This window comes from Cibotium barometz, chromosome 57 (assembly GCF_041138505.1).
Source record: "Cibotium barometz isolate CiBa-2024 chromosome 57, ASM4113850v1, whole genome shotgun sequence".
Taxonomy (NCBI): domain Eukaryota; kingdom Viridiplantae; phylum Streptophyta; class Polypodiopsida; order Cyatheales; family Cibotiaceae; genus Cibotium; species Cibotium barometz.
In genome coordinates, this window is record NC_141102.1 from 13,877,436 (window position 1) to 13,889,349 (window position 11,914).

The following is an 11,914-nucleotide window of genomic DNA, read 5'->3' on the forward strand; positions in this document are numbered from 1 at the left end:
CTTATATGGTAAAAGTTGTGCAAGTTGTAGAACCCACATGTTTTGATGAGGCTATTGGAAATGTGTGTTGGGAGAAAGCTATGGATGAGGAGATGGATGCATTGTATGTAAATGAGACTTGGGATTTGGTTCCATTGCCTGAAGGCAAGAAAGCTATTGGTTGTAAGTGGATGTATAAGGTGAAACATAACAGTGATGGTAGCATAAGCAGGTACAAGGCTAGATTGGTAGCCAAAGGATATGCGCAGACACATGGGATTGATTATGAGGAGACATTTGTCCCGGTTGCAAAGATGGCAATTGTGAGAGCTGTGATTGCCGTGGTTGTAACTAAAGGCTGGTTTTTACATCAGATGGATGTAAAAAATGCATTCTTGCATGGTGACTTGCAAGAAGAAGTGTACATGGATTAACCACCTGCTTTTGAGGATACAGGTCACCCAAAGTATGTATGTAAGCTTCATATGGCTTTGTATGGGCTGAAGCAAGCTCCACGAGCATGGCATGACAAGATTGCTGAGTATCTTGTCACTGTTGGTTTTCATATGGTAGATGCAGATCACTCTTTGTATGTGGGCAAGAGTGATAAAGGTATTGTGATCATCACCCTCTATGTAGATGATCTTATTGTTGGGGGTGACATCTTGGATGAGATTGAGCATGTGAAAAGTCATCTTGAGATGAAGGATTTGGGAGATCTTCGCTACTTTTTGGGAATTGTGGGCTCTACAACCTGTATAACTTTTGCCATGTATGCATAGTGATGTGCCACATAACCATCATAGATAAACCTCTGTAGCACAAGATTCTTCACTCTCCCAGATCTTCGCAGCTTTGCATTCATGGCTTCCATAGCCTTCTTTACACCAGGTGTTCTCATAGCTGGTATCCCAAGATCCTCATCAAGGCTCATCTCTAAGCCACTAGACTCTCCATTAACATGAGAATGCCCTACAGAAATGTGAGGCATACTGAGGGGCTCAACCACTTTCTCTTTGCCTTTATGTGATGTACTAATCACATTTGCAGGACTGGTATTATGATGCAGCTTGCCACTCCATGGTCTATCAACTGAACCACTAGATGAGGACTCTCTTGGTGCACTCAAAGACTGTGATTGCTGACTTGCATTCTGTGCAACCACATTTCCACTCACATCAGCCCCAATAGCTTCTTTTTCAGTAGCATACCAGCTGATCATCTCATAAAAAACAACATCCCTGCTTACCTGTGTAGCAGGGTTATAACACCTGTATCCCTTTTTCAGCAGCATACCAGCTGATCATCTCATAAAAAACAACATCCCTGCTTACCCTCAACTCATGTGTAGCAGGGTTATAACACCTGTATCCCTTTTGCTCAAGGGAATACCCAATAAACACACATTTTTTAGCTTTTGGATCCAGCTTAGTTCTCAGCTCATCTGGCACATGCACATATATGCAATGCATCCAAAGACTTTTAGATGAGACAAATCAGGTTTTCTGCTAGTAAACCTCTCCTCTAGAGTTACATCATGTATGGCTGTAGTTGGAGTCCTGTTCATGATATAAACTAGTGTAGAAACAGCCTCAGCCCAATAGCTACGCGGCATATTCTCCTCTCCCATTAATGTGTGCTTCTCTTGCTTGTAGCTCGGCCCTTAGCATGAACTAGGCTGCTTTGATACCATGAAAAGATGCAGGGGAGAAGAGAGCTTGAGCTCTTGTAAGCACACACACACTCACAAAACCCTAAAAGAGAACACACAAGGTGAGAGGTTGAAAATCTTCTTCTTCTTCACACAACACTCAACACACCAATACAAAGATAAGAGTACACACAATATGAAAAGGTGCTCAACCAAATATATACTAGGGTTCTCTATAGTGTGTACCCAACTAAATGAGCTGGCGCTATAACTATGCCAGTCTCTAGAATGGCTATCACACAGCCTGTCATCCCACTGGCCGCATATCACCCATGATCTCACCAACCATGCCAGTGGTGTAAGTGTGGGGCCTATCCCCCAGGCGGGTCATCGTCCGTTGCCTCACTAGATGAGCTCGATATCTCAATAATCAAGAAATGGCATCACTATCTGTATGGAAGCAAATTCTATGTGCGAAGTGACCATAGGGTTCTTCAATTCTTCCTATCTCAGTGTGGTAAAACAATCCTAGATTTGTCATGTTATTTTACCTTTTTTTTAAATGACCTTGGTGGCATAGTGAAACCTACATACATGGCAAAAGGAATAATTGTAACCTTATTGGTTGCATTATTAAAGATTTTGCTCCTTAGATCATCTTGTAAAACATTCTAGCAATTAATGTGAGAAATCATTATTATCACACACTACTTTGTGTGGTGATAAAAGTAAGCCATGTTGGCAATCATGCACTAAGTAGCATGGCACGACCCCAGAACATGGTATGAGAAGATACATGCATACTTGGTTGCACAAGGTTTTTACAATAGCACTACTGATAGCACCCTCTACATTAAGAGGACTAAAGATGAATTTTTGGTCATCGTGTTATACATTGATGACATGCTATTCATAGGCCCTGATGATGATCATATTTCGTCTTTTATAGTAGCTGATTTACAGAGGTCTTTTGAAATGTCGGATCTTGGTGCATTGCACTATTATTTGGACATTAAAATTAGATAGCGCAATGATGGCATTGTTATGCTATAGACATAATACATAGAATTATTGTTGAAGAGGTTCAATCTTGGAGAATGTAAACATGTTGCTACACTTATGGAACCTTGGTTTACGACTTAGTCTTGAAGATACAAGTGATGATACTTTTGATGATGGCCTATATCAAGAAGCTGTTGGATGCCTTATATTCTCATGGAACACCAAGCCTGACATTTAGTATGGGGTCTCAGTATTGAGAAGATTTATGCATAGCCCAGACACAAAGCATTGACAGTCTATCAACCGGGTATTCCGTAACCTAAAGGGCACCAAGCACTTTGGGTTGTTTTATTCGAAGGGGTAAATCACATTTGCATGCATTTATAGACTTAGACTATGACACACGAGTGTCCATAAGTGGTTTTTGCTTTTGCCTTGGTGATTCATGTATATCATTGCTTAGTAAGAAGCAATCCACTATGGCCACTTCTAGTTTAGGGGAGTGTTTACAACTATAGTTGAGTGTGTATGGCTCATGTGCCTTATTGTGCTGATTTGGGTATTGGTAAGTCCTTTGTTGCTACCATATTTATTGTCAGTCAGAGCACTGTGGTAGTTTTGAGGAATTTAATTTTTCATTCTCACACAAAGTACATTGAGGTGCATTATCATTATATTAGGGCAATATGCTCCATAGGGGAAATCAACTTGGCTTATATGCCAACATAGGATAGCATGGCAAATTTATTCACGAAGGTTCTCTCATGAGAGAAGTTTAAAGTTTTTAGCAAAGCTTTCGGAACTTACTTCCCTTTGGGGATTAGTTTGGGCTCCCTCTCATAGTCTAAAGAGCTTGGCACACCTCTATAATTTTTGTGCCAGCTCACCCCTTGTTCACATCATCATTCTTAAGGGGATTTGTGGCCATATTTGGTAGTGGTGTGTGAACACAGTAGGACGAGTTGGGACACTTTTTCCCTCTTGGGGTACACTCATCTTGGGGTATACTTATCATCTATATACAACACACATTCATTATCTATCTACCATCTCATTGTGTGCTACCTTGAGCTTCTCCACTATGTGTGTGTGTGTGTGTGTGTGTGTGCGTGCACGCGCGTGTGTGCATTCTTTCCAATAGGAGTCACATTTGAGGGACATTATTTAAGCTATCAAAATCACATGGGATTTGCACCCAGCTTCAACTACACCACCGTCACGGAGTTCGCAAGTATTAGACCTAAGTCCATGCACAAAGATGACCCAAACACTCAGCTAGGCACATGCATCTCCTATACATATCCTAGAATAATATGTAAGTGTTTAATTTATGCTTTTTACTACCTCAAGTTGTGTATTTGAGCTTGCTATACATTTGGTTCAACCCTTACTCTTCAAATGTCACCAATTTTCTTTTATCATGCCTTCAATCCTCTGGAAAATCTTCCAACTTTTTAAAACTCTTTGATAGTTGTCTCACCAATTTACCTCCAATCCTTTAGATATTCTTCCAACTCTACAACACTCTTTATGTTTCTGTTTTGGAATTTAGCAAATGAATGCTTAATCGATCAACTAGAGTATGAATATTTGAAGGATAGCTTGCACCACCAATACTCTTAAAGATACTTCACCACTCTATGCAACCTAATTGCCTTAATACCTTCATGCTCACAAAATCAGGGGGCACAAGGGTTTATTGAATATGTACTGATTCTTAAACTTGCAAAGATAACTAAACACCAATCAGGATTTCTAGGACTAATATGAAGAATTAAAAAAAAGTTTAAAAAATATACATGAGTAAAGAGAAATCTGCTTATCATATTGACCAAGATTGACACAATTATATATAATAAACTAGATGTTAGTAAATCTCATAAACTAGGAATGTTCCTTCAAATCCTAGAGATGGTGGCCTTGTAAACACTATGAATATTCTCTCAATCCTAGAGATGGTGGCCTTGTAAACACACTAGCTAAGAATCTAATTACTCTCTAATCACTTCTCCTCAATTCTTGATTAATCTAGATTACAATGGATGCATATAATGAAATTTTACTATGCTGGACTATACAATGGCAAATGCAAAACCTAACGAACTAATGTTTTCTTCCAGTATGATTTTGTGGCTAGGAGTAGCCAAATATGAGATATAGCTTTGTAGAAGAAATTGTCTCCAAATTCTTCACCGATGATTAGCTGCAAGATATCATGATTTTTGCAATTGATATCTCCATAAATGTTTGCATTATGAAGTTCCACACGAGTGACTAAAGTCGATTTCTACCAATTATTCCACATAAAAAAGAGAAAGGGAAGTGAATTTGTACCAATCCTTAAGCCTCCTTTAAGCTTGAAACATTGTTAAACTTTCACATTATAATCTACTTCTTATCGATTGCCTATGTGCATGTGAACTGGGTCATTTGATCTTGGCTTTTACTTATATGTCCATTTTATTGTCAAATTATTGGATGGGGCTATTGTAGTGATGATTATCTTTAGGAATTTTCTATTTGGATGGGCTATTGTAGGTGATGATTGTCGCTTGAAGTTCTCTAGCTTTGTTATCATCATTATAGTCACCATGTCTTTTTACATTATAGCACAAAGGCTTCAAGTGTAATAAAGGAAGATGCCTTGCCTTAAGATACCTAAATGTACAACATAAATGTACAATTAATTAACGTTATAGCACAAAGGCTTCAAGTGTAATAAAGGAAGATGCATTGTCTTGAGATAGCCTAAATGTATGGCATAAATGTACAATCAATTGACTTTTGCTTGAGCTTTTGCTACGTTGTTACCTCAATGAACTTGGTCTTCCTTGAAAGTTTCCTTCAAAATCCTTTTAGTGATTTCCTTTCCGAATCCTCTTCTCCTTCTTTAATTTTTTTATTATTTTCTATAGCTTTGGGTGATGGGGCCCTTCTCTTCCTCTTGGATTCTTCTCCGCTTTCATGCTTGCTTCTTGGATCTAACCTTGTCTAGCAACTTCTTTTTTGTGATTCTTTTCAGCCTCTTAGCCTTGGAAAATTTCTCATTCTTATAATTCTTAACCTCTTTGGTAGCCTTCTTTAATGTGTTTTGAAGTGATGGAGGCTTGTCGTTATCGAACTTTGTTTTCTTTTGATGGGGTTTTAAGCCTTATGTATAATAGTTTTCTTCCTCTTTCCTGAGCTAGAGGTTCTTAAGAAAACAAACTTTTGATATTTCTTAGCCTTCTCTTTAGCTTCTCCTAATTTTTCAAATGTTTTAGCAAACTTATGTACATAGTTGGAAACTATGATGTGCCGAGAAGATTGCAAAAATGAATATGATCATTTAATTATTATTTGAATGATTATGTGCTATAATTAATAGATGGAAAAGGTCACACTTGTTGGGGTGTTACCCTTCTTGACTAGCATTACTTATGATTAATGTTTGATTAAGCTAATTGCTAATCATAGCCATTACATATAGATTATCTTGACATCTTCTTTTTGTTTTAGAAGAAAAAAATTCATTTTGTCTATTATAATTGGTTGCTTATCACATAGATTATCTTCACATTCTCTTTCTTTTTAGAAGAAAAACTTTAATTTATTTATTGTAATTATTATTGTTGTTGTTTTTTGATTTTTTGTTAATTGATTTCAGTTTTTTAATTTCTATAGTTTACTTTTGTGTAATATTTTTATGATTTTTGTGTGTGTGTGTGTGTGTGTGTGTGTGTGTGTGTGTGTTTCATCTTGTTATACTCTCCCATGATTGCTTCAATCTCATATTCTCTCTTGTGTGTCTTTCCTCGATCTTTTGTGAGCTTTGCTTTTTGTGCATCTACACCTTTTGTTAAGCTTTTACACACATTTGGAGGTCACATGAATCCTAAATAATCATGAAAATAATAAATTCATATTTTTATTATTTTCATCAACCATATCATCATATTTGTTAGAATAACTAACCTGCATTCTTTCCCTCCTTGTTTGTTTTCATTGTAGGCTTTCTTCAAGCACTTGAAAGCATTATGATCCATTTTGTCACAATAATTACACATTGAATGACTCTCCTTTTAATTGGTATGAAAGATGCTCGTAGACTTTGTGGTAAAACGATCCTAGATTTGTCATCCTATTTTACTTTTTTTTATAAAAATGACCTTGGTGGCATAGTGAAACCTACATACATGGCAAAAGGAATAATTGTAACCTCATTGGTTGCATTATTAAAGCTGCTCATTAGATGATCTTGTAAAACATTCTAGCAATTAATGTGAGAAATCATTATTATCAGACACTACTTTGTGTGGTGATAAAAGTAAGCCATGTTGGCAAAATCAAGCACTAAGTAGCACGAGACACTACTTTGTGTGGTGATAAAAGTAAGCCATGTTGGCAAAATCAAGCACTAAGTAGCATGGCACAACTAATTGGGTGTTAATGAAGTTAATTGGGAAGCAATATCTGCAGCCTTATAGGAAAACTTTAGTTTGTTCTAAATTTCCTTGAATCTACACAAAACCACGAACTAGTTCAACATGTATATCTCCTAGATTCAAATCAAGCTAGAACGGGATTTGGAATAATTACAATTCCAAGTGAGAAGTCTCGTTATGGAGGAGTACTAAGATCTATGAAATGTATTTCTTGATGAAGCCATAATGACAATTTTTTTAAAAAAGAGGAGAAGTATCTATTGTGAATGTGTGTGTATGTGTGTGGAGTGTATGAATGAGGGCTTAATAAGGTTTATTTATACATAAAAAAGTTTCATTTAAGCCTTTGAAATATAAAGGTTATTTAAAAAAGAAAGGTTGATGGAAAAAAACAACAACAAATGCTTATCTTTGTATTGTTTTTGAAATGTGGCTAGTTGAGGAAATGGGACATTGACGAACGCTACTTGTTGATTCTTGCTGATCACAAAGTGGGTGAGGGTGATGGCAAGCAGGATTGACCATGGTTGTTAACTATTGATTTTAGCTTATGCAAAGATGAACATAATCATTTGATTATTGCTTGATCAATTATGTGTTCATCTCTTGGCTTAGTGACTTGCTTGGTCATGGCATAGCTAGGTTTATTAGTCATTATATTTCTTTTTTTCTCTCTTTTATGTCTTGCTATTTCTTAAAGGATCTTTTTATATTCCTCTTCCCCCTTTGTTTTTTTCTTCAAGACCCATGTTGCATGCTTCCATACATGCTCCTACACATCTTGTAGCAATTTCCTTTTCTTCTAGGGTGGTTGTGCTTGTGGGAACAACTACTCGTCCTTGGCTATGCGTGATGTAAATATCCATGACAAGAGTCGTTACCCAGGCCGTCCAATCAACAAGCCTTATTTTTTAAAAATTCTAATCCTGGTGGGCACCTGCATGTCACCATCGAACTCATTAATTTTTGCAATGCTGAATGGCTAGAATCCGCTGCAGTCGCATGTCATTTATCAGAGGGTAGAATCTGAGATGTTGAAATCTGGTCCACCTGCTTGTCCCTATCTCATCAGGAATCGATTTTGCAGAGGCTAATGTGGCCTACACCGATTGCTTTTTCTCTCACTCCTCCGTCCTTGATGGTCGGGAAAGGCCATTGGTCGGGCTTTTCTAGGGGAAGATGGGTAGCCGGCTATAGATCTTCCTCCTGGGAAAGGCCTCCCGATGGCCTCCATAACCACACGAATGCTACGCATGTGAAAAACCTCGTTCCTGTGCAAAACCTCGGTATGTTCTGCATGTATTATTATCCCATCATTCAGCTAACTTCAATCTTGAGACATGATAACCTCCATGGTGGGATAGACGACATATCATAGTGGATAGATGACATATCATGGTGGATATATGATAGACTATGGCAGTAAAGGGAGGAGGGCAATTAAGGTTGGCATTGAGAGGGCATGTTTACAATATCAATGTAATCCAAATGAGAAAGCAAAGGGGTCAAGATCTCCATTATGTGAAAGGAACCAAGGTCCAACTTCGTGACGAGGTCCATATACTAAATGGAGCTAAGGCAGGGATGGTCTAAGGTCTTCCACGGGGATGGCTCCAGCGAGCTCTGGTGGGGGAAGCGTGTGGACTAAGCCAGAAGAAGCAGACAACCATGCAAGGCCCTCTCTCTATGTCATGGTGAAGATGCTCGGGATATTACAGTATAAAAAGCTGCATTGGAGAAAATCCAAACTACCACAATCAAGCATCTTCATTTGATGCTTGATCTCTGCACCAGCATGAAAACCACCACCAAACGCCCATATGGGCGTCCCTTCCCCCTCCCCCTTCCCCTCTTCCTGGCTTCCCTTCTCTTGTTTCCCGCTCAATCAGCCCCCATCACCTTGCCCGACCTCACACAGTGCGCGCTCGCGGTTGGCTCTTCTGTCTTTGGCCCTCCCGTTACGCTTCCCTTCAACTGCTGCCTCGCTGTTAACAGCCCCGTCGACTTCTTATTGAGCAGCTCCTCCGGCGTGCAAACCCGCTTGCGAAGAGCCGCCCACCTGGCGGACGCCGCTGCCGCTGCACAATACGCCAAGGCTTACGAGCTGATGCGTGCGCTCCCTCCCGACGACCCGCGCAGCTTGTCTTCCCAGTCCAACATCCACTGCGCCTTCTGCAACGCCGCCTACGTGCAGACTGGCACTACCATACCACTACAGATTCACTTCTCGTGGCTTTTCTTGCCCTGGCACCGCTGGTACCTCTACTTTCACGAGCGCATTCTGGCCAAGCTCGTCGGGAACCCCGACTTCGCCCTCCTCTTCTGGAACTGGGACAACCAGGATCCGACTGAAAGCGGCAATGTAATGCCGGCGATTTTCACCGACAGCAGCTCCGCCCTGTACGACGCCAAGCGCAACCAGGCTAACCTACCACCCACGCTTGTGCGGCTGAGCGCGCTGTCCAACGCCACCAACAACACGGAGGTCGCGAACGAGAATCTCAACGCCATGTATCAGTCTCTGGTCACTGCAACCACTGCAGACCTCTTCATGGGAGGACCCTATCGGTAAATAAAACTTAATCGTAAGCATAAATAACTTAATCCAAATGTAGACATGTCGTTAATGCTTGCTAATCATGATTAAGTAATGGTTGCAGGGCCGGCACCGACCTCTCCAACTCCACTGTGATCAACGCCCCCTTGGGCGGCAGTATCGAAAATGGAGTCCACGGATCCATCCACTTCTGGACCGGCGACCCTACCCAGCCTCTCCTGGAGGACATGGGCGTTTTCACCACCGCCTCTCGAGACCCCATCTTTTACGCCCACCACAGCAACACTGACCGTCTCTGGGATGTGTGGCGGAATGATCTCCCTGGCGGCAGGCGGACGGACCACTCCGACACGGACTTCCTCAATGCCGAGTTCCTCTTCTATGACGAGAATGCCAATCTGGTGAAGGTGAAGGCCGGCGACGCGCTCGACTCCACCAAGATGGGCGTGAGCTACGAGAAGGTGCAGGCGGACGCGCTGTGGATTAACTACGCCCCGCAGCCGGCCTCCACTGGGAATGTCGCCGCCAATGCGACGGAACTGGGCCTTGAGGAGGTAAGCTCGGCACCGTCCAACAGCAGCAGCGGCACTAGAAGTGGTGATGAAATCCAGCTGGGGAAGAAGCTCAGTGCGGTGGTGAGGCGGCCGTCTGGTGCGAAGCCAGCGGGGCTGGACGAGGTGCTGGTTGTACAGGGCGTCGAGGTGAGCCGAGACAGCTTTGTTCAGCTGGTTGTATTCGTCAACTTGCCGGAAGCCGACGGAACGACAAAGGTGAGCGGCGCTGAGTACGTCGGAAGCTTCAATATCATCCCTGCGGCCGGCAAGCACAAGCACCTCTTCACGAACGTGAAGCTGGAGATCGGCGACAACCTGAAGAGAATCGGCATTCAGAACGACGACAACGTGGTGATCACCATCGTGGTCAAATCGGTCACACAACACGTGGACATCAGCATACGGGGAATGGAGATCCATTACGAATGATAACACGCCACGCGGCCACGTCTTGTTTGCCCTTGGTTATACTCCATGAAGGCATCGTATGGACAATGTCAATATTGGAAAAGGAGAGGCATGCTTAACTACGAAGTTTATGATTAGTGTTGGAAATCAGTGTCAATACATTGTTTGATTACAACTACTGCTTTACATAGCTATCTGGTTTACTGGCTATACACAAGTGTTGAACACTCATAAAAAACATGTTTTTGATTGTTGTGTCCCATTGCGAGGACCCGAGTTCGATGCCATTGAGTTGTGTGATGGGGGTACTGTGTTGTGAGCCAGTGTATAAAAAACATGTTTTTTGAGCATATAAAAAGCAATCACAAGTCAAAACAATATTTCAATCTAAGGCCCAATGAATTTATCTTTTAGATATATGACATTGTCAAGGGTTAAATCTAAGGTCTTTTATCATATATGGTAAGACTAGTGCGATAGAACTTGTGTAAAATGTTACATCTACACTTGGGTCTAGTTCTAGGGACCTAACTTCAACACAGATCTACACTTGGGTCTAGTTCTAGGGGCCTAACGTCAAAGTCACATCTACACTTGGGTCTAGTTCTAGGGGCCTAACATCAACGTCACATCTACACTTGGGTCTTGTTCTAGGGACCTAACTTGAACACTTTTTCATGTATGTTACCATTGGCTTGCTAATACATGCATTAAATCATTCCAAAAGCTTTCTAACATATGCGAACTACCTCTAAGAAAGATGTCTTATTTCTTAAAACTAAAACTGCCCCCTCCCCTCCTCCTACCCAGTCACACTCAACTAGCAGGTGGGTTGAAAAAAGGTGTGTAGGTAAAAACGATCACACAAAAAAATACAGACCTTGTGAAACTAGTTATGTAAGGTGCTTCAATGCCTTGTGAGATCATCATTGTATATCCTAGTGCAACCATTAGGGGAAGGTTGAGGTCTATGGGGGCCCTTTAAGCTGCCATATTATGTTTTTAAGTACTTTTGCTTAAGGACTCTAAGCATACTTTGACTAGGCCTGACAAGGGGATCTTTATGCAATCATTATTTGAATTTCTATTTTTTTAAATATATATTTGCTTGAGCTAAAATGGGGGTAACTTTTTGGTTTCCCCAAATTCAAAATGGCTGGAAAGCCTTCCCTCCTCTCTTCCCTCCACGTTTAGGTCCCCCCCCACTTTCTCTCTCTACATTCTCTCTCTAAGACGCCCTCGTTTCTCTACCACTCTCTCTCTTCCCCTTTCTCACATTTGGGTGTGCCATGGCTCTGCATCTCTGATTAGTAAGCTTCCATAACCTCTGAACTTCCAA

General features: G+C 41.1%; 1 protein-coding gene across 1 annotated transcript; it reads left to right on the forward strand.

Annotated features, from left to right (window-relative positions):
• Positions 1 to 8,851: 8,851 nt before the first annotated feature.
• On the forward strand, positions 8,852 to 10,835 carry LOC147606460 (polyphenol oxidase I, chloroplastic-like). The gene is made up of 2 exons (XM_086792214.1): positions 8,852 to 9,624; positions 9,717 to 10,835. The coding sequence occupies exons 1-2, from the start codon at positions 8,852 to 8,854 to the stop codon at positions 10,594 to 10,596; spliced, it is 1,653 nt and encodes a 550-aa protein (XP_086648340.1). The 3' UTR covers positions 10,597 to 10,835.
• The last annotated feature ends 1,079 nt before the right edge of the window (positions 10,836 to 11,914 follow it).

Excerpts from the sequence above, each read along its gene's own strand:
- LOC147606460 (XM_086792214.1), top strand. The coding sequence starts at position 8,852 with ATGAAAACCACCACCAAACGCCCATATGGGCGTCCCTTCCCCCTCCCC. Across the intron at positions 9,625-9,716 it reads TTCATGGGAGGACCCTATCG|GGCCGGCACCGACCTCTCCA; the intron begins GTAAATAAAACT and ends TAATGGTTGCAG.